This window comes from Lingula anatina, chromosome 1 (assembly GCF_051362555.1).
Source record: "Lingula anatina isolate TDL-2025a chromosome 1, LinAna3.0, whole genome shotgun sequence".
In the NCBI taxonomy this organism is placed as follows: domain Eukaryota; kingdom Metazoa; phylum Brachiopoda; class Lingulata; order Lingulida; family Lingulidae; genus Lingula; species Lingula anatina.
Window position 1 is genome coordinate 45,327,851 of NC_141767.1, and position 21,317 is coordinate 45,349,167.

The window sequence follows — 21,317 nt, forward strand, 5'->3', positions numbered from 1 at the left end:
ATTGAACTTAACTTCGAACAGGAAAACTCATGTTTTAGTCTATTGTAGACTATTTTTTTAAACCAAATTATTCATTTGCTTCTCTTCAGTTCCCTAGAGAAAGCTTTTGGACAACGGCACTGTATATAACCTGCACATAAAGACTAAACACACCTAGAAAAACCGATGAAGCAGTCTTTAAGTCAAACTTCACTAATGATAAAAGGGGTTAAAATGAGATTACATTCAAAATGATGGCCATTGATGGTAGACTGAATTATTTCAATTTTAAAATTTAACAGAAAAATTAATCTGCAAAATGCATTTCAGCAATAATTTGAATAAATAAGTAAATTCTACATTGGGCACCAAAGAAAAAGTAATAATAAACTAAAGTTTCACTAAGTGCATTTAATTACCTCTGCTAATTTAAATTACCTTCCCTCAGTCCTACACTGTATAATATTATTTACAAAATAAATATATCATAAATCAGCTAACAAGCATACATTTGGTCTTTCCTTTGTTTCTGCTTGTATGTTTCTGTACATATAAATTGACCCAGGATACCTAGGCTCTCATTGTTTTTTTCATTTGAATATAAGAAGTAAAATGTACCGTCAAGAGAATCACAGCAATATTCAAGTTAAAAATACAAATTATCAGCTGCTAGATGAAAGATATCACTCCTGGCTTATTTAAAAAGGTTGCATTTATAAATGTTACAGCTAAACCTTGCATTTTATGTAAATATGCCTAAAATTATTTCTACCCATATTATAACTTAACCTTTATATGTCAGTGCATATGAACAATATTGGTCACACTTTCAGTTTCAAAACAATTTTGTACAAAACCATTTATTCATACATTAACAAATAGCATAGAAGCCATGTCATTTAGTACATTACATAATGCACTGGGTGATTATTGTCAAAAAATTATATAAAACTACTTGCTACATATATAAATTAAAAAGAAGAACTCTCGTGTCTGAAGTCTTGATCATGTAAACAATTGTTATGTCTTCATTGCTGGTTGCATGTAGATTTAAAGCCTTTGTTTTATGGGCATATGTATTTCTTAAGCTAAACTAAAGCTTAAATCCTGAATGTATAGCAGCAACTCCAAATGTCAGATTTTCAAAAGTCACCATGCTGAAACCAGCATCCTTTATCATGGCAGCAAACTCTTCCTGAAAAAAAAAGTTAAATTGAGGTTTGCATAATACAAGCTTTAAGAGTTGTAGAATGTGAGAACTAAATAAAAGCATGGCTCCACAGTAAGGCCTTACAGTAAACAAAAGTGACCAATCTTCTAAAACCTGTCCAACAGAGGACCATTCAAACTGACTATGAGACCAAAAATCCTAATTCATGACATTTTTTCGAATAGCCTAACACTTTTGATAAATAAGATACACTTCAATATTACAGAAGGCTGCAAAAGATACCATTGACTGTATTCACCTGATTTGGGAACTGCCGTATACTTTCCACTAAATATTGGTATGATTTCCAGTCATTTGCGATGATTTGACCAAGCACTGGTATCACTTGGAAAGAGTAGTTGTCATAGGCACTGGAACAAATGGTATTAGGAATTCTTTTTTAAAATTATTAACACAGCCACTCATTTAAGCATTATCAAAGGACTTATCCTAAACAGTATGAAGCCACCTTAATTTCTTCTGAAATTCACATTAAACAACATAAAAGACTTAATAGTCAACTTACAAACTGAGCATAGAATTCTTAACTTCACTGAATTCTAAACACATGAATCTTCCTCCTGGTTTTATTACTCTGTATGCTTCTTCCAATACCTGAAAGTGAATTCATGCTTTCATGTAAAAAAAATTGCTGAAAAAATTAAATGTCAGAAGATTAAATCTATGATCTAAAGCCTGCTTGGCTGAGCCACAGGAGAAAAGATATTTATATACAATACCTTGACCTGCCTACCTTATACTGGAAAAGTGATATCATAATCCCCCCCCCCCCTAAAAAAAGGGAATATGTTTAATTGTATATCTCACCCTATCTACATGCGTGCAATTCCTAATACCAAAGGCTATTGTATAAGCATCAAATGTGTTATCTGGAAGAGGGAGGTCTTCAGCATTGCCTTTTATCCAGGATATACCTATGAATGAAAAACATTACAAAATTATTGATATTTCTCTTTCATATTTATCATGTAAATGTTATTAGTTCATCTTATTACTAAATAAACACACCTTTCATAAACCAAAAAAATTTTTTGTTATAATTATAATAAGATATGCCTATGTCAATTCTAAGTTGAAGCTGTCAAATTGTTAAATAAAATAACAGATTGTTGAATTTTTTTTTTTTTTTTTTTTTGTCTACTGCTGTTACAGGACTCACACTTTCACGCTGGAGGAGATGAACTTTCCATGTATAAATTATTTAAGTCCATAACTATATCATTAGACCCACCTGAGGTAAAACCCATATTTTGAGCTTTCTCTTTTCCAACATCTAGCATAGCTTGATTTATATCACAAACTGTGACAGAAGATTTTAAAAAATGCTCAGGCATACTGTCACTTTCTTCAACTGATTTCTCCGCAGAGGCCAAGTCTACAATATCTGGGTAAATGTCCTTAGTAAATGATTCCCCTTGATTATTTAGGAATTCTAAGAATCTGAAGGCTATGTCACCTAGAATGTGCATATAAACAGTAATAAAAATTTAATAATATAAAAGTTTACTATGCAACAAAAGTGCCATGAAAAGTTTATTCAAGGCCATGAATGAAAAAATGAGCAGTATAATCAATATTGGGGATAAATCACACAGAATTTCTGGTGTATTGTAAATAAAGTAAATTTGGCAAAAAAAAAAAAATATATATATATATATTCATTTGCCAAATTGTTGAATTTTGCTTGAATTTTACATGTTACTGCCCATGGACTGTCACCTTGAACACAACAAAAAATTACTTTTGAATCCCACACTAGTCTATCAAAATCGGTTGAGCATCCAATATTCTATAAAACCACATTTTTTTACACAATAGTAGACATCATAATATACTAATATAGGCTTGTGCAAAAAATAAATGACAATAATAAAAAAAAAACATGCCAGTTAGAAATACAATAGAAACTCAGTCTTCATATCACCCTATAACCAAATCCACCCACCAAAAACATCTCAAGCCACACTGTCCTGTTCTTTGTTTGTATATTGAGCAAGATTTTAGCTATCGACTCCTCAGAATTATTTTAATGATTAAATCATATAGCAGTGTTCATTGATAAGCATTTTAATGCAGTGTATAATCTTAGGGTTACTTTTACTTTTTAACTTCTGCAATCAACTGGCCCTTGAGATACATATTATTCCATAAATCCTCTACAGAGAAATTCTGAGACATTTGATCCATCCTGTGTTCTTTACAGAGTTTAAGCTGTAGAAAATAATTCCTCATTGAAGTATGTTCTAACTGCAGTTAAGTTATTGATGTATGTAAATCAAAAGGACTGTTATCGTTTGTTTAGTTGAGTTCAGTAACAAATATTGATATCTATCGTTTCAATCTCGAGTTTTTGTTGCAGTGGAATAAAAGAAACAAAGTCAAATATCATGCCAAAGGTCATTTTATTGAAAACAATAAAAAAAAAATTATGAAGCACAATTCTATAAAAAATATTCACCTCATTTTAAAAACTATAGTATAATATTAATTCTGGGTATTATGAATACTAACAATACAATATAGTATGTTGTTTTAGAGAATGACAATGGTGGCCATGAGCCAATCTTTCAGCAAATGCTCATCTTTTACAACTTATGTGTAATAATGTGTAAACCTGGATCTGATCAGTATAACTGTACTTGTAGCACCAAGAAAAAATGACATGTGCGTACTTGTGCAATGTAATATTAATGTAAAGGCAAACAATGATTGTTAAGTTTATTTACAGCTTACTGGAGTTGAGAAGTGTACCAAATCCACAAACAGGTTCACTAGCTCACCCTCTGATGGCCAGAAGGACAGCGACAAAATTGACACTTCAGAAGAAACTCCATGGGGTAATTGGCCAGTGATAACAACTTGGTGTTAGAACATCAGCGCATGACCAGTTTGTCCTGAGGAAGGCTCCTGAGTAGAGCTGAAAATTAGATATTAAGAAAATATTTAGATAAAAACTATATGTGCAATGGTTAATTCAATAATCCATCAGCAGAAACTTTTCCAATTTGAGTTGAACTGAGACCTCCATCATGTCAGTATGTCAAATACCCTGATACAGAACTACAACATGTCGTTTTTGACACTAAGATGTGAATGCTGCTGATATTGCTAGCACAAAGGAATGATGAGATTACAACTATATATATGGAAATGTGTGAAATGACCATTTAATACAATCAAAGACATTAGCATTTAGCCCATACTTAATAAAAGAACAACATTAGCTTAATCAACAAATTACACCTTATCAAAGAAAAAAAATTAAAAATTATAATCTTTCAAGCCCATTTGGAAATTCAAGTTTAATTTGAAAGTCATTCTTGTGATGGAGATGTAAATTTGAGAATTGTAGTGATGCTAAAATTAGGACTTCAGAATCAAATATTGGTTTATAGATTGAATTTCTAAATGATTTTGGTTGGAGTAAATAGAAAGGTTGGTTTACTCTAGCAATGCTACTGTGCCACTGATGTCAGCCTGGAAAATGTTCGGGCATGCCTGGAAAAAGTCAACAACTATTAAAATACTTAATTCTTTCAATTTTTCATTGACAAGAAAAGAAATGATTATGCAATTTTAACTTAAAGTGACTTTGCTGTGCACCAAACTGCCACTTTTTGAAAACTGACTTATTTAAAAAAAAGTACATTTGTTCTCTCACACAACAAAATAGGAATGGTGTCACTTAAATTTCGGCTACAGTTAAGTTTTTATTTAATTTTGTAAACATTCCATTAAAAAATGCACAACATCAAGCTAGAGAAACATTTTTAATTATATCCCCAGTATTCAGATGAGTTTTAGGTGGATATATGCCCCATGTGCACATTTAAATTATTTTTGAATACTATGAAAATCTTTACATAGGAAACTGTTACGTGAAATCTATTTGATTAAAATGTGTTATTGAAGTCAAGACATACCCTTGTCAAACACAGTAGGTCTTCATTCAGAACTTGAACTGCAAGTTTGTTTTGCATCTTGGTCTGGAAACAAGTTGCATTGTTAACTTATAACAGTACCTATGGAACTGATGAAGCTCATTTTCCCCTCTTAACAGCACTTGCTTTACTTATTTTTACTTATTATTAGGCCAAGCTGAAACAATAATAGATCACTATTACTTTTAGCTGGCCCTGCTCATACTGGTGTGACACAGCTGAGCAAATGGACTAAGGAACAAGAAACACTTCAAATTTTAATACTCCTTAAACCATGATAATTCCTTTACACAAATCATAAGCAGGAAATGTAAATAAAAATTGACAAGTTTTCTCAACATAATGCTTGGAAAATTTTGATATCAATGAGATCTAAACATTTCAGTTGTTGTGTTTTGTTTACTTACCAAGTTGTTTATCCATCTGGTCAGTTGACCACAGCAGTGGACATCTTGACACTTTCGGTTGTCAATCAGGTTCAAAATTGGCCATGGTCAACCAAAAAATATCGTTCCAACGGGGATGGCTCCTTTTTCATAAAACCTGGTCCCTCCCCACTCCAACCCACGTCACATCTGACTTTGCTGAGGTAGATGATGGCAGTCAACTGGGGTATGTGGGCATATGGACCCAAGTCCATTCCAAAATCTGGGATGGACATACAAACGAAGAACACTACAATGTAGCCTGAGATGTTTTGGGTACATGGTGGATTTGGTTAGGGGGTAATATCTTGGCTGGTTTTATTCAAATTGACATTAAAATGGGTGTATTTGGAATTTTTGTCGCACAGGCTAACATAAGTATAGAGTCTGATACAATGTATATATATATAATAACTTGAGGCATAGGCCACCTACATGATCCTTCCGAAATATATACATGGGGCAAATTAATGAAATTTATTTAAAAATACCTAAAAGAATAACAACTGTTCATTGAGGCCAAAAATGGATTTTCCTGGGAAATGACAATAATTCAATGGTTAATGAATCTGTTCTGACATTCAAAGTTAGTCATGTTTATTTTGCTTAATTTTTTTTTTTTTTTTTGTAATAAATCTTTTAAGAGATTATTATGGAGGTACATCCATCTATGAAGAACCAAGTTGTTTGATCTCAAGCACAGTTTCCAGAATAATTATGATAACTACTGTTTTGGTGGTAAATTTGCGTTTATTGTATTTTTATGAGTTGCTTTATTATTTTATTGTGAAATATGAACCTCATATGAACAATTGTTATCCCTTTAATCAAAATACTTATAGTTTTTTTTTTTTTTGTGTATTACAGTAGCCTTGGGTCAGAAATATATAAATCAAATTCTAGAACCTATATTAAGCAACTAACTGATGTAGCGGTCTTGCTCCTGATTACTGAATGGCCTTATCACCTGATTTGTTGACAAAAATAAATCTAGACACATAGTGAAAGGTCAATGTCAGTTAGTTGCTAAATGAAAGTTCCAAAATTTGATTCATACATATTTCTTATTCTAATCCTACTGGATGACTAAAAAGATCCACCCATTAGTAGACTAGTGTGGTATTCATTTAAAATCTTTTCATTAAATGATCAAGGAGAAAGCCAAACATTTTGCTGATTAAATCCAGAATGTGTAACATTATTCTGCAATACCTGTGCCTCCTGCTACATCTAGAAGCTTTGTACCACTTGCTGGGGAAAGCCGTCGCATGAAGTGATCTTTCCACAAACGATGAACTCCAAAACTCATAGCATCATTCATCTGGTCGTATTTACTTGCAACATTTTCAAAGACTTTGTAAACTGAAATATATATAACAAGTGTACATACTGTAAGAGTTACATTTACACATATGTTAACTGACATCATATAAAACACATTATTGACAGCAAAGTGATGCTGTAAAACTGACACAATGACTTCGTGACAAAATAATTGACAAATTTTGAATCACTGCGATTAAATTACGTAGCAATTATATAAGAGAGAGAGAATCATTGTTGTGTTAATTAAACCATAGAAGTAGAGAAAACCAAAGACGGATTAAAAAATAATCCCATTTTGTGCCGAGAGCTGAAGACCACGTGTACCTTTTTCTTCTTTTTCCTTTTCAGAAACATGCTGAAAACCAAAATGTGTGCTCCTTTCGTCCGTCGTATAATCTGCATCGGTACTAACATGTCGTTTTGCTACTAAAATTCTTGACAACTTTCTATATCTAAAAAACCGACAAGAATTTCGAAATACCAATGCCTTCCCCGCCATGCTTCTTCTCGCGTACTAATGCGAGATCTAACATGGCAGCCTCTATGGCAGAAAGTTTCCTTCCAGAGGAACGAGTCAAGTTCAAGCAATTGGCAGACAAACTTAATGGCTTGGTGTTTAAAGATAGCGATGAATTCAGAGCTGAAGTTAATTTCTTGATAGATCAATTGAATTCTCTTGAATATGGTCTACCTATTGCAACACACGAGGTAAAATGTTCCACCAGTGGCAGTGACCAGTGCATTGATTTATTAGTGACTAGTTTTCAGTGTTGTTAATCATAATTTAGTGTGACTGTTACCAGCAAATTCTTTCGTCTTTGCATTATTTTTTCAAATATTTGAAAAATTTCAAAAGAATTGCAATTTGTTTTGCATTACCTTTCAGAAGATATAAATGTTATATTTTTCTGATCAGTTTGAATTTTTTTCTGATATACCTATTTAAACCATCATTCAATTCATTGGGGGAGGGGCAATATTTTGGAAAAGAGAAGAATCATATTCATAAATAGATAACAGAGAGAGAGAGAGAGAATGATAAGGACTCTCCTGAGACCTCAGTTGTATTTGTATAATTGTTTTTGTATAACAGAACTCTTATTTGTTTTCTTAGGCTGCAGCCAAAATGTTGTGTCAAGTATGCATGCTTGTCTCTGCAAAATATGACCATCTATTGTCCAAAATGTGCCAATTGATTGGAAATGTTATAGCAAAACTAACGGTAAGTTTTTCTTAACGTAACAGACATAGCTATTCATACATGGTGTATATGGCACTGACAGTTTTGACAATATTGATGCTGCCACATTACATCTCTAGAGTGTGAATGTAAAATGGCTAATAATGAAATGTTTATTTGGCAAATGTTAAATCTAACTGGTGTAAATTGTTTTGCAGAACAATAATTAAGAGATTTACTTTTTTTGATCAGATACTTTATTTTCATCAAATATATACATAAAGCATAATAAAGAAGCTTGTGTCACATTAAAGGAAAAGAAAAATTAATTGTCTTTCAGGTATCATTAGACCAGGCTTCACTGGATCTTCTGGTAGAATATTTAGTGACTGCATTTAAGATCTGCAAACCATGGACAATCCCTGACTTGTTAAGAGCCTTAGGAGCTGTTTTGTATGAAAATGGTGGAAGGATAAGCAAAGTACTGAAATTAATATTATACATAGGAACTTAATGTATAAGACTTTAGAATGGTTTTTATGTTCAGACTATGCCTTGTCTATAATGTCTATACTAGAGTTTTTTATTATCACCAGAACTGAAATAGATTTGCAGTTTCAAAAAGATTTGTATTATCTCACTCACCATTTTCTGATTCACAGATCATGGTTTAACTTGGGGAATGATATGGTTAGTTCTTTAAGCCAGATTTTGTGAGAGCTAATTATTATTTTTAGCACTTACATGTTGCGTATTTCACTTCACTGAGGATCTAAATTTTTGTAATGCTCTCTTGAAGGTGCTTTGTTCAGTTACCTTTAATTTGATGCAATACATTTTATTATATAATACCAATATGTTTAATATCTTTTTGGTGTAGTATTCATTATTTCACATTTAACTTTTTTTATTCAGTTTTATGAAGAACTTATTGGCACAAGGGGTCTGTTGACAGAACTCATTGCCAGCAGTGTCCATGATGAAGATCTTAAAAAAGGAGCTGTGCAGTGTATAGAGAATATATGTATCAGGTAGGATGCCCTGAGTATTTGGCCTTTACCCAGCATATGCTCACTTTTACCAATTCAGTTTTCAAAATTGATGCAGTAAGTTGGCATTCAAATTGGAGGAAATTGTCTGTAAACTGTGAAACTCAGGTAGGGTAGGTGGGTGTGTTTGTCTCACAACTTTATGTTATTTCTTTTGTATCAAAGCTAGTAAGTCGTGAATGTTACAAATCTAAAGGCTGTTGAAATACTGTGTTTTGAGATATAACTTGACATTGTTGAAGACTATCATAATTTTAATTGCTTGTGGAATAAGTGATTTAACATAGTAACTGGCTTATACTTTATACTGTTCTAAAATAATTTGTTTAAACATTTTATAGATCTGCAAATACTCCATTTATACCAGAGCCATATGTGACCAACTGCTTGAACATTTTCATAACAATCCTACAGACTCCAAAACAAAGTACAGCTGATGAAATCACATATGATCGGGTAAGAAAAAAATAGACTGTCGGATTAAATTTTTTTATGTATTGGTATTTCTGATTGACATAATTTTCTCATTAAAATAGTGAATAATATCCATTGTTATCACAGTGAATTTCATCTTTTAATTTGTATTTTACTCTTTGTGCATTTCAGATATTGATCAGTGCACTGAGAGGACTGCAGAATATCATCATTGGTAGTAAAACAGTTCATTTAGATCATCTGGGAGTTTTATTGGCTGCACTGAAGGTAATGTTGAGAATTGTGTAATTAAAATTGTACAGTTATTGTTGTATTTATAAAGAAAGAAAACTGACAGTATTACATGGTTTGTAGACCAGGGCTATTTCTGTATATAACTAGTCAAGTTATCAGACCTCATGAGTACAACAGAGACACCTTATATTCTGCTTAGTAATATATCCCCCCGCCTCCCAAGTGTGGCCTCCAATTGGACACTGCATTATCTGATGATATGCGCAAGTGTTTGGCAGACTTTCTGTCTAAAGTAGTTAAGATCTTAAGGTAGCATCAATTAGAACACTTGTACTTTCATTTAAAAAAACAAGCCAAAGTACATATTTCAAACCTAGCATGTGTTATATTAGTAAATGAAGACTATCTGTTTCCTGGGAGAATAATTACTTAATTTGGACAACATTTTGCAGGTGCACATGTTCTGTGGTGTTGTTGGACAACCTTCCATTGCAGCAGGCTGCCTGTACCCATCCCCAATGAGTCAATTTGAGCCAGTATCTCCTAAATCTACCACAGCTGCCACCCCCACTGAGGAAATCAGTTTGAGACCGTCCAAAGCACCCACAAAAAATGCAAACGCCAAGAGAAACAAAAAGAAAAAGACCAACACAAAGAAGACAACAACAGGTGCAAAGGATGAAGAGGAAGATGCAGGGGTTTCAAATGCGACATCCAGTATGAAAAATCTGAATGTGAATGATACTGTTGGTCAGGCTTTGGAGAACTCTGGATCAGCTGGGGATATTTTTGGTTATTCCAGACATTTGATTAGTAGTTCCGAGTCCGAGTATTCAGACACTGAAGGAGGGCAGGCTTCTAGATTGAGGTCATTCCAAGCTAGAGTAAGACAGACAGCTTTGGGTTGTTTTAATGCTGTCATTAAGGTATGTTATACCAAATATTGCAATGATTTGTATGATTTGGTAGTTCATTTTGGGGGTAGTCCTTCTTTCTAGGTATGGCAATAACCAAAGTATGTAGATATCAGAGAAAAGTTGATTCATCATATACTTCAGGTTTAGGGTTTGAAACTTTATTCATTATGAAAACTTGTTTAAACAGCAAAGTAGTTTTTGTTTTTGCAATGCCTGTGCCCAATGTGTTGAAGACATATTGCGTTGTTATATTCATTGATGATGTTTATTTTAATTTCAGGGAACAGACAGAAGAGTGATGTTTGGGTATTGGACCTCTTTCATACCTGATGCACTAGGATCTGGAAGCTCTCAGTCACACACTCTGTTCACAGTGATATTAAAAGATCCAGTTCCAAAGGTATTTCTACTACAATCAGTACTATGGCTTGGAAAATTTTGAAACAAGCTCTGTAACAAGGCTTTGTTTTTATTTCAGGATGACTTATCTGCACTCATTTTAGCATGAATTTTGTCCAAATGCTAACATAATTTGATTTGTCTTAATGGCATGTAACATATTTCACTGTGAGGGCATTCACAACAGATGATCCTCAGATCTACTGATCTGCAGATCAAATATGTCATGAAAGCGGAGCCGACTACTCTGCTGATGGTCTGCCATTTTTGAACCGCGGATCCGAGGATCATCTGTTTATGATACATTTAAAATTGAACAGAAGTAATTGATAAATTGCCCCAAATAAGTTGTTTTGATTATAGTCAATGAAATTTGATTCAAATATATGAATAGTGAATTGCATTTGAATAAATTTTTTAGTGACTTTATGCAAAGTGAACTAGAATGTTTAAGATAAGTGATGTGTTTAGAATACCATAACCATTTTATCAAATGCATAAACATATCTGATTACAGACTAGGACTGCTGCTATAGCTGCATTGGGTTCTCTCCTTGAAGGCTCAAAACAATACCTAGCAGCAGCTGACGATTCGTAAGTATGGTGGTTTACTGATATATGAATAAATATCTTGTTCTTTGGGTGTGATTGGTTTATTTCTAAGAGTTTAACTTTTTTAACATTTGAAAGACAACATGCTTTGCCTTAGGAATGGGAGAGACAGAACTATACCAGTATGTCCCCAGTATTTGCAATATTCTTATTTGATAATGTTTGTGTCACACACATATTTTTAAACAAAATGCCTTAAAATGAAGTCTTTCTTTGTTCATTATTATAAAATGACAATTCTTTTAATCATTTTTCAGAGAACAGCATAAAGCTGCCTTTACTTCCTATTCAGTTGTCTTAGGCCTCATGATTAAAGAGATACATAGATGTTTATTAGTGGCTTTGGTTGCTGAAAATTCTCCCTTGGCTATTACACAGATCATAAAGGTAATAGTGAATTGCATAGCTTGTGTTAATAGTCACTCCTTTACAGAATGCGCATGAAAGAGGAATAATATAATGCATAGGGAAGTTTAGTTTTGAAAATATTATCTTAAAGTTTTAATATCCTCAAGACCTTTGATATGTGTAATATAATGTGTATTGACCTTCAAGTATATGCATGTTTTATTTCGATAGGAATGGAAAATAATATTTGTATTGTTTGGTGGTTCAGTTGAATAGATATTAAAGGTATTTTTTGCACATTTAGTGTTTAGCCACATTAGTTCCTAATGTACCATACCAAAAGCTGAAACCTGGGTTACTGAGCAGAATATCTAAGCAGATCCGTCCTTTTATTTCACACAGAGGTTTGTACTTCATGAATGTAGTAAAATTCACTTTGAATTTGTTTCTTGAATAAATAGCTTGTATGAATTATTCAAAGATGATGAAACCCATTTAATTTTATTAAAACATTTGACAGTTATTTGTTCATCCAGAAGTTTAATAATCTTGTATGATTTCATAAAAATTCAACATTCCAGATCTAAAAGCGTGTTGTTATACACAATGATATGTTTTCCCCATTTTACATTCATGTACCTGTACTATACCACCTACAACCATCCAAAGTGGAAATAGAATTAGAATTCAGGAATTTAAATTCAGGTTCAACGTATGTATTGAACTTTTTTAGATCCTAATGTTCGGGTTGCTTGCCTGACCTGCTTAGGAGCCATAGTGACTGTGCAGGCACCTCTGATGGAAGTATGCCATATTCTTCTCCCATCTCGCCCCCAGTCTGGACGATCAACAGACACTAGTGCTCCTCAAGGTGACAGAACTGATGATCACACTCAGGAATCCTCTGCCTCACCCTCATCCCCAGGGTATTCACCCAGACAATCCCCAGGTACCTTGACCCCAACATTTTCTGATCAAGCCTTGCAGAAGCAGGCAACGGAAAGTTCTTGGGTTTTAAAACTGTGTGTCAGGTATGTTATGCCTGCTGTTACATCCCAGACAGGGTCAAGGTTGACATTAAGTCAGAGTGGACACCAGCTACAAGGGGTTGTTGAACCTTTGCCAGTAAGGTTGGAGTCTTTACAGGTGCTACAGCAGATGACTAAGTGCTACTTTATGCTAACAAGGTAAATATTTAGTATTTGTTTACATTAGCATGACTATGTGTGTTTTTTTTTTGGCATTGGATTTAAGGCTTAAATTGGTTATGCAAATCAGTGCATCTTATATTTTGGTATGAAGGAAGAAAGTTTTGTATAAGAAATTTTATATAATTTAATTTTAACAAAAAACTTGTTTAAGCAGAGTAGTAGTGTTATTTTGATTGAATATCAGAAGATCTCACTTGATTCAACTTTTCTGTTCATTATCTTCAATAATTTGATTATAGGAACAGTCTAACAATGTTAGCTGATGTAATCTGTGGGTGTTTAGAAGATAAAGAAATGGCAGTACAGCTGCATGCTGCCAAGGTAAGTTTTATAAAATAAATATACTCTGTGTAAATTACATGTTTTAACCACTGACTATTTTATGAACAATGATAGCTAACTTGATGGTCTTTGATAATTAACCTAAATTTCTGTCCTTATGTGTCATTTAAATCTTCACATTTTTCTTGGCTTAACATGGTTTTCAGGAGGATATAAATCAGTATTCATCTGCAAATATAATATGATAGGGATTTATGTAATGTAGTAAGTTTCATTTTATTTATTTGTTTATTTAAATATCTGTATATTTCTGTATGCGTGTATTACTTTAACATCACTGAAATAAAGTCACTTTCATATGGTTTCAATCAAAGTTGTTTTGTAATCTTACAGCTTTTAGAAGAATTGGGAAACTCCTTTCTTCGCTATCTGCAAGATAACAGTGAAACTGGATTGAGAATAACAGCTCAAGAGGTGTGGTATATGTGTCACTTCTTATGAAAACTAGTTTAATTATGAAATAAAAATGGGAACATTAGCAAACACATACAGGGTGTACAAAAAATTTTAAAAATAATGTGAAACTTACATAACCAACAAACTTAAACAGTGTCAGTTGTAGGGCAGGCCTGAAAAATAATATTTGGATAAAATTATTCACCTTTGTTTTATTTGCCTGAATGTCTGATATATATTATTATATGCTATGTGTGATTACGCAGTGATACAATTTAATTTATTTAAAATATATAAGGCCTTTGATGTTTGGATCAAAATGCTGTCAGGACCACTTCCAGCCGTGATGCAGAATATGATCCATCCTCCTCTGAGAGCAACTGGCTGTGACTGTCTCTCCAACATTGGGGCCATTGTCTATGATTTATTACCAGTGAGTATAGTTATAGCTGCTTAGTTTGAGATATTCCTTTAAAATCTCTCGTTTAAAATTGCTTTACCAAGATTAAGCAGTTTTGTTGTATTGTATATAATATGTATACTGTTAATATTTGCATCACCCACCTTGTGCAAATTGTGTCATTGTTTGTGTTATACAATTGCTTGTCTTATTTTGTGATATTTATTCAGGCTTACAAAAATTTAAAGGAAGAAATCAAATTTTGTATAATGTATTAGGAAGAACATTTTCTACTTCACCTCAGCCTCATTCAACCCAAAAATAAATATCAATTATAACCCATATAACTTAAAAATTATTTTAGTAAGATCAGTTTAAGATATTGAAATAATTTATAAGGAGATTGTTGCTAATGATCAGCAGTTTGCAAATGAAATGTAACTGAACAAATTTCTTTCATATATTCCCATTAAATAAGTGTTTGTAAATTCTCTCAGATGGACAAGCGCATCCTCTGCATCACTTTACTGCTGGGGCTTACAGACGATGAAGACAAAAATGTCAAGGCCGCTGCAGTGAGAGCATTGGGTGTTTACATGCTGTATTCTACACTGAGAGAGGTAATGCTGTATGCATTAACTTGTTGAGAATGGCCGTTTACAATTTTTTAAAAGATTTTAACCAACCTCAGTTTTTAAACATTGTTCTGCCCATAAAAACAAGTGTTATTTGTATGCACTTGAAGTTGAACTTGAAGCATAAAGAAATAAAACATAAAAATCATAAGAGTTGGTTTCTATGCAATGAGTTGAGCATTTTATTGAATCAGCAAAGTAACCTTATACAGAATGATAAGCGCACACTTAAGTTACCTTTTAAGTTAAAATAAGTTATTTGTTTCTTTTACAAAAACTTTGGAAATTTTAGGACATATCATTTGTGGCAGACGCGGCCAATGCCACGGTGACATGTATGGAGGACAGTAATCTTGTGGTGAGGATGAAGGCAGCTTGGTCCCTAGCAAATCTCAGTGATGCCTTGGTTATGAACAGGTTGGTAGGCTAAAATTTAAAATCTGGTCTATAAGGTGCTAAAATGGCTGGTGATGGAAAAGTGTAATTCAGAATTTTTATAATCTTCTGTTAATAGTCATATGGAAAAAGCATTGTTATGCCAAATGTAAATGGTTCTTAAGTTTTACAGTTATCATGGTTGTTTTGAAGATGGTAGGGATGTTTATTTTTTCATTGTTGATAATTTTGTAAATTGCTCAGGGAACAGTTGAACACCAGCTGCTAGAAGTTAAACATGACGCTTTTCAGAAGAGAAAATATTCTTTTTTAAATGTCATTTTTGCATAGATTTTGAGATTTATAAATGGATTTATGCTTGTATCAGGGATGCAGGAGACAATGCATTTGTAGAGGACTTCTCTGACATGCTGCTGTTGAAGCTTCTTACTGTGGCCACCAGAGCAGCTCAAGATAATGACAAAGTCAAGTCTAATGCAGTAAGGGCCATAGGGAATCTGTTGAGATATTCACCACAGAGAAGTCTTGGGAAGAGTATATTTTTCAGTGCTGTAGAGCAAGCTGTGGACAGCTTAGTGAAGACGGTGAACACAGGAGCTATGAAGGTAGAGGTTACTGGTACACCTACTTGACTTGCAGATATGATATGACTGGATATATATATATATATATGTCAGTACTGTTGCATTTTATAAGGGGATCATTTTATTTCATGAATTTTTCAGGCAATGATTCTGCAATAGTATTACTTTAACATATTAACAAGGTTTACATTTTTTAGTATTCGATGAAAAGTGTTGTAACAGTCCTTTAATATTTACATTTTAACAGGTTAGGTGGAATGCTTGCTATGCATCTGGGAATGTGTTCAGGAATGCTTTAATTACAACAAGACATGTCAAGTTAACTGTAAGTATTTGCTTCAGCTTTTTGCAGTTTGATGATTGACATTGCTTGACATTCCAAGTGACCTAGATTGCAATTTTTTATTTAAAATTAGTTAGGCTGCACATAGATTTTAGTACTATCTTTTAATATTTTTAACCTATTTCACAAATTGTGATCTGTGAAATTTTATCTTTAAACCTATATCTATTTACCTGCTGATGTTAAATAATGGGGTTTGTTTCTTCTACTTCAGCAACCCATGTTTTGTGCACTCTGTGCTGTGGTTAAAGATTGCAAGAATTTTAAAGTGCGTATAAATGCAGCTCTGGCCTTGTCTGTACCAGATGAGAGAATAATGTATGGAACCCCTGCACAGTTCACTGCTGTGTGGGACAGCCTGATAACTGCACTGTGGAATACTGAAACCACCACAGACTTCACAGAGTATAGACATAGGGATAGTTTAGTGGAGCAGGTTGGTATAGTATATTTTATGGGATAATCTGGCATACCAGGCTTGTGTATGGTAAGAGAGAAACCAGGCATTTCTTTTTCTTGGTACTTTAGTTGACTTGGTTGGTATGTAGTTGGGGATTGTTTAGTGGACCCAGTTAGAGTATTGTAAGGGGTGGTCAGGCTGAACAGGTTGGTAAGGGAGATTTAAGAGGACCAACTTCATAAATTTTACAGTCTGCACTGTTTGTATTTGTAAAGGTGCTTATGTTTTCTTAAAGGTACATAAATAATTCACAGCCGCTTTTTTGTCCAACCGTTAATAAATTGAAACAGAGTGCCTATTTTCTTATACCATTGGTATTTATTTGTGGCATATCTGTCCATGTCTGGTTTGTCAAAAATTCTTTTCTGTAATGCTTTTAATGTAACACCAAAATCAGTTATGTGCTGGCAGAAGGCTGATAACTTGGCATTCAATATTTATTAGCCTGGTGTAATGTCTTGTTTTTATTACAGAATCTGTGATTTATGATCAGTTTGGTGCTTTTAGTAGTCCATGGGTCTCAGTTCTTTAGAGCTGTTATATTGATAAAATTCTCAGCATCTGTAAAACATGTTGTGTGCACAATTAAGAATGAGCATGATAATAATGTATGATTGTTTGATCAAGAAGTGATCCTAATTTTTGTTCTATGATATTTAATTGCTCATTACCATTACAGGTATGCTACACTTTGATTCACCTAGCAGCTTTGATAGATGTCCAAGATTTACCCAAATTGCATACAACCATAATAAAGAGTACAGACTTTGTTGCACATCACACTACAAAATATCATGAAACCTTGGTGGTAGAAAATGAGGGAACACGAGAAAAAGGTAAATATAAAATATGGTTTCAAAACTGTTAGTTCTCAACATGAGTATAAGCTCTAGGACATAATATAAGATTTTATTCAGTCAGTTATAAAAATGAAATCTTTTTTAATTTACAAAAACATACTTTTACCAAATATACTTCTCTTGCTTTAATTTGTTGTTTGCAGACATGCTGTTGAACAATCTAAACTTAATTTACTTACTTGGTAAAAAACACTTTTTTAAAGTCTAACATCCAGTGACATTGCTTAATGATTGTTTGAACAAAGCAACCCAATTGTCCTCCTTTTTTTAAATACGTATGCATGATTTATCAAATGCTAAAAGCTTCATTGTAATTTTAGTCCTGAAACTTACCAAAGCTGCAGACCAAATTGCCACTCTGGCCCAATCTCCCATTCAGCAGAAGGAACTGTCCTTGGTGAAAAACCTCCAAAAAATATTCTCACAGGAACGACCAGGTTAGAAGCTATTTTGCACCAGATCCATTTAAATGAAAAAAATTGTTTGCAGTGAAAAGAGTAATATCTCCAAACTGGAATAAGGCAAAATTTTGGTATGCAAGATAACATCTCGGAGTAAAAGTGGTTTCATTCACCGTTCATGTTTAATTCCAGAACCAAAAGAAGAAGCTGAAGCACCCAAAACATCTTTCAGACAGACATACGACTGAAGTGGAATGGTGTTATATGCAGATTCTGGGCAGTCATTTGAATCTACAAGATATCTTGCAGTGACTTCAGTATTTAAATGCTTTGTCCAGCTAAGAGAAAAGTTGCAGAAGCAGCAAATAATTTTAGTGTTCAGTTTGCCTGAAAACAATAACTTCCAATAACTGCTTAAAACATTGAACTCCATTCATATGAATCTTGTTGTCTTTCTCATATCATTGTCCATTTTTTTTAAATTGTAACTGTGATAGCATTAACTTAAACTTAAAAAATGAATAACTGCTGTTTTTGTCAATTTATTTATTTCATGTAAAGTATCATATATGTATACTATGTACAATGTGAAAAAAAATTATAAACCCGTTTCTCTGCAATATTTAAGACAACATGATAACTTCATACTAACACAACAAAAAAGTTTTCAGTTTTCAAACATAATGTACTCAAAAATCTTATAAAACTGGAAATGGACCAGTGATCAGAAGGATGAATGTAACATGATGCCATATTAGTGAATAAAATTCCTTTTCAATATTTTGATAAAATTCACTGATAAAATATATGTCATCCTTTACATAGAAATAGAAGATTGCAACTCTATCTGAAATGCATCTTCAATCCAGTTTACCTCCTAAAAAATAAATGTCCTACTTAGTTGACATATTGTTAGACTAAGTCAACATGGAGGACAATATTCTCCAGGGTTAACACTATCAATTAAAACATAATTAGAAGTTTTCCTCTAAAGACTGCTTAAACTTGCAGTACGTCAGCATTGCTACCTTCCCTCATTATCAGGGCTTTTGTTATGATCAGAGTTTATGACTTTCTCTTGTTGGTTATCTTCATTTTGAGATTGCTCTCCTGCATTGAGGCCTTCTTGCCCTTCATCGTCATTTTCACTGTCACTTTCTTCTGAAAATATGCCAAATTCCCTTAAAATGTAATGACAACTGCAATGTTTGAAGCCATTTTATCATTAATCCCTAGGCCAAATAAAAAATGCAAAGTTTTCCTACGACTCAAAGAATTTCTCAAAACCAGCTTGTTACCAGTAAAAAGGCTTTGATGTGTTTTCTGTCATGTGACTGAATATTTCAATTATTTAATATTCAATTATTTGCATACGATATTAAGTGGACTCTGGATTAATGCAACTGAAATAATGTGATGTTACTAACATCCACAACACTCTTTCTCTCAGACAAGCCTAGCCCAAATTGATTCAGTCTTATATAGAGTCCATAAAAATAAATGGGATGTCCTAATGATGAATTTATGAATACATACCACTGTCTTTGTTTTCATCGTTCTGTTTAGGTTTCTTGGCTTTTTGCTTCTGCTTTTTCTTTAGCCTACAGAACATAAGTGTAAGATACTAAGACTCCCAACTATATCACATTCTTACAAAATGAAGTTAAAAGTGATGTCTTCAAAAAGAATTTGTCCTCAACTTTAACCTCAAGTTGCGACATCCTCCTTTCACAAAAGTGAGGTACCATGCATATTAGTCTCACTCACTCACTGAGACATAAAATGATCCACATGTTTCATGCTTCTCAAAACCTGACATCATATTGTCAAATACAAACATGAAGGACTGAATTTATTTTAGTTCCAGAAAAATGCATAAAAAAAAATAATTTAATTAATTAATAATAATAACATTCTGTAATGCATGCTTAAAAGTTAACATTATGCAAGAGGGATATATTGAAATTATATTTGCCTTAAAAGGCTCTTTATTCGTACTTTTGATAAAGCATCTCCAAAATAAATTGTCAATTTCAATTTTCAAAGGGCATTCTTATGGAAAACACATTATTACCTACCTTTTTGCTCTTTTCTTAGCAGTTTTGCTTTCTGCTGCCTGCTTGTTAGCTTCCAACTTACGATGATATTCAGCATCTTCTTTTTCCTGTAATCCATTCATATAGAAATATTAAAACATAAGCAACTGAATGCTATTTTGATAACAAAAATGAAAACTTTTTTCTCACACCCACCATATGGGCTATCATTGGATAATTATTCACTGATTAATTACAGCAAGGTCTAATAACTGACATGTTTTTGTCAAACATAAATGTTTCATATTATAAGCACTAGTATACCAGTCAAAACAACAATAAAGAATGCTCATCTTGACAACCTTTTCTGTCTTCTCTGTCATAAACTTTTGCCTGGCATATTCTCTCCGCCGTGTACCTCTGTACACATGAAATTCTCCACTTCCAGCACCAGCACTGGAACCTATATATATATATATATATATATGGAAGGATACATGTTAGGAAAATATTCAAGTACTAATGAACATTTAATTATCTAATGTTAAGGAACATAAAAGTGAATAAACATTAACAGAGTTATATATTATAACATTTTACGTATAGAAAAATGTTGACTTCTGGCAAACTTTCAACATAGACTAATATATTTGTTTTCACATTCTTATATTAATTAATTTATAACAATTTGAAACTGTATAAAAACCCACCCCAGACATTCCTGACAAATTCTACAGGGGCCTTTGGAGTATATTCTTTGGGTCTGCTTGGTATGAATGCTTCTTTCTCCTACGTATGAAAAACAGAACACGCAATCACTTATAATGGATTAATGTCAATGATGATAACATCGTTATTAAAACAAATCCAGTATAACTTACCAGTAAATGTACAAGTAGCTTTGGCTAATCAACTTTAACTACGAAAATTATTATTCCTATATTGTGAAAATATATATCAAGTTAAAGTTCTTCAACTCACTGGGTTACTCATTAACTTTTCAAGTTTCATTCGCTGTAAATCTGCTGCAGTTTTGGGAACAACAACAGTTTTCCCAGGCACATTGGTCTTCTCCTCCGTCGCCATTTTTTCGTCGTCTGCAGGTGCTTGAATATTCGAGATATTTTTTATGATATCGTTTTTATTGGTGAAGGGCTATTAAAGAAAATAGCGTAAG

At 33.0% G+C, this 21,317-nt stretch overlaps 3 protein-coding genes across 4 annotated transcripts; 1 reads left to right on the forward strand and 2 right to left on the reverse strand.

Moving 5' to 3' along the window:
* Window positions 1–370: 370 nt before the first annotated feature.
* LOC106176215 (2-methoxy-6-polyprenyl-1,4-benzoquinol methylase, mitochondrial) lies at window positions 371–7,440 on the reverse strand. The gene is made up of 7 exons (XM_013558490.3): window positions 7,227–7,440; window positions 6,789–6,938; window positions 2,442–2,666; window positions 2,018–2,124; window positions 1,716–1,804; window positions 1,449–1,560; window positions 371–1,174 (listed from the first exon to the last, which is right to left on the reverse strand). Exons 1-7 carry the CDS (start codon window positions 7,399–7,401, stop codon window positions 1,073–1,075), a joined length of 960 nt encoding a protein of 319 aa, XP_013413944.2. The 5' UTR covers window positions 7,402–7,440; the 3' UTR covers window positions 371–1,072.
* Window positions 7,428–18,899, forward strand: LOC106176222 (HEAT repeat-containing protein 6). Its single transcript, XM_087007955.1, has 23 exons — window positions 7,428–7,610; window positions 8,017–8,124; window positions 8,423–8,563; window positions 8,998–9,113; window positions 9,473–9,587; window positions 9,738–9,833; window positions 10,253–10,726; window positions 10,998–11,117; window positions 11,634–11,710; window positions 11,986–12,115; window positions 12,381–12,480; window positions 12,810–13,263; window positions 13,527–13,608; window positions 13,963–14,043; window positions 14,324–14,458; window positions 14,923–15,045; window positions 15,353–15,477; window positions 15,824–16,061; window positions 16,288–16,365; window positions 16,598–16,819; window positions 17,523–17,679; window positions 18,024–18,140; window positions 18,297–18,899. The coding sequence occupies exons 1-23, from the start codon at window positions 7,434–7,436 to the stop codon at window positions 18,350–18,352; spliced, it is 3,522 nt and encodes a 1,173-aa protein (XP_086864081.1). The 5' UTR covers window positions 7,428–7,433; the 3' UTR covers window positions 18,353–18,899.
* Window positions 18,636–21,309, reverse strand: LOC106176221 (PRKR-interacting protein 1 homolog). 2 transcript variants are annotated; one of them, XM_013558501.2, is made up of 6 exons: window positions 21,122–21,309; window positions 20,851–20,929; window positions 20,503–20,603; window positions 20,183–20,268; window positions 19,641–19,705; window positions 18,636–19,262 (listed from the first exon to the last, which is right to left on the reverse strand). In XM_013558501.2, exons 1-6 carry the CDS (start codon window positions 21,224–21,226, stop codon window positions 19,129–19,131), a joined length of 570 nt encoding a protein of 189 aa, XP_013413955.2. In that variant the 5' UTR covers window positions 21,227–21,309; the 3' UTR covers window positions 18,636–19,128. The 2 variants fall into 2 exon arrangements, with proteins under 2 accessions (XP_013413955.2, XP_013413954.2); XM_013558500.2 differs by having other exon boundaries at window positions 18,636–19,265.
* Window positions 21,310–21,317: the final 8 nt, after the last annotated feature.

What these genes read in the sequence shown, in the direction of transcription:
- LOC106176215 (XM_013558490.3), bottom strand. Translation starts at nt 7,401, where the DNA reads ATGGCGGGGAAGGCATTGGTATTTCGAAATTCTTGTCGGTTTTTTAGA. An exon ending in ATTGCACGCATGTAGATAGG is followed by an intron (nt 1,805 to 2,017) that starts GTGAGATATACA and finishes ATTCACTTTCAG; the next exon opens with GTATTGGAAGAAGCATACAG. An exon ending in TACGGCAGTTCCCAAATCAG is followed by an intron (nt 1,175 to 1,448) that starts GTGAATACAGTC and finishes TTTTTTTTTCAG; the next exon opens with GAAGAGTTTGCTGCCATGAT.
- LOC106176222 (XM_087007955.1), top strand. Translation starts at nt 7,434, where the DNA reads ATGGCAGCCTCTATGGCAGAAAGTTTCCTTCCAGAGGAACGAGTCAAG. An exon ending in ATGTTATAGCAAAACTAACG is followed by an intron (nt 8,125 to 8,422) that starts GTAAGTTTTTCT and finishes ATTGTCTTTCAG; the next exon opens with GTATCATTAGACCAGGCTTC. An exon ending in ATGGTGGAAGGATAAGCAAA is followed by an intron (nt 8,564 to 8,997) that starts GTACTGAAATTA and finishes TTTTTTATTCAG; the next exon opens with TTTTATGAAGAACTTATTGG.
- LOC106176221 (XM_013558500.2), bottom strand. Translation starts at nt 21,226, where the DNA reads ATGGCGACGGAGGAGAAGACCAATGTGCCTGGGAAAACTGTTGTTGTT. An exon ending in TGACAGAGAAGACAGAAAAG is followed by an intron (nt 20,269 to 20,502) that starts GTTGTCAAGATG and finishes AATGGATTACAG; the next exon opens with GAAAAAGAAGATGCTGAATA. An exon ending in GCTAAGAAAAGAGCAAAAAG is followed by an intron (nt 19,706 to 20,182) that starts GTAGGTAATAAT and finishes TATGTTCTGTAG; the next exon opens with GCTAAAGAAAAAGCAGAAGC.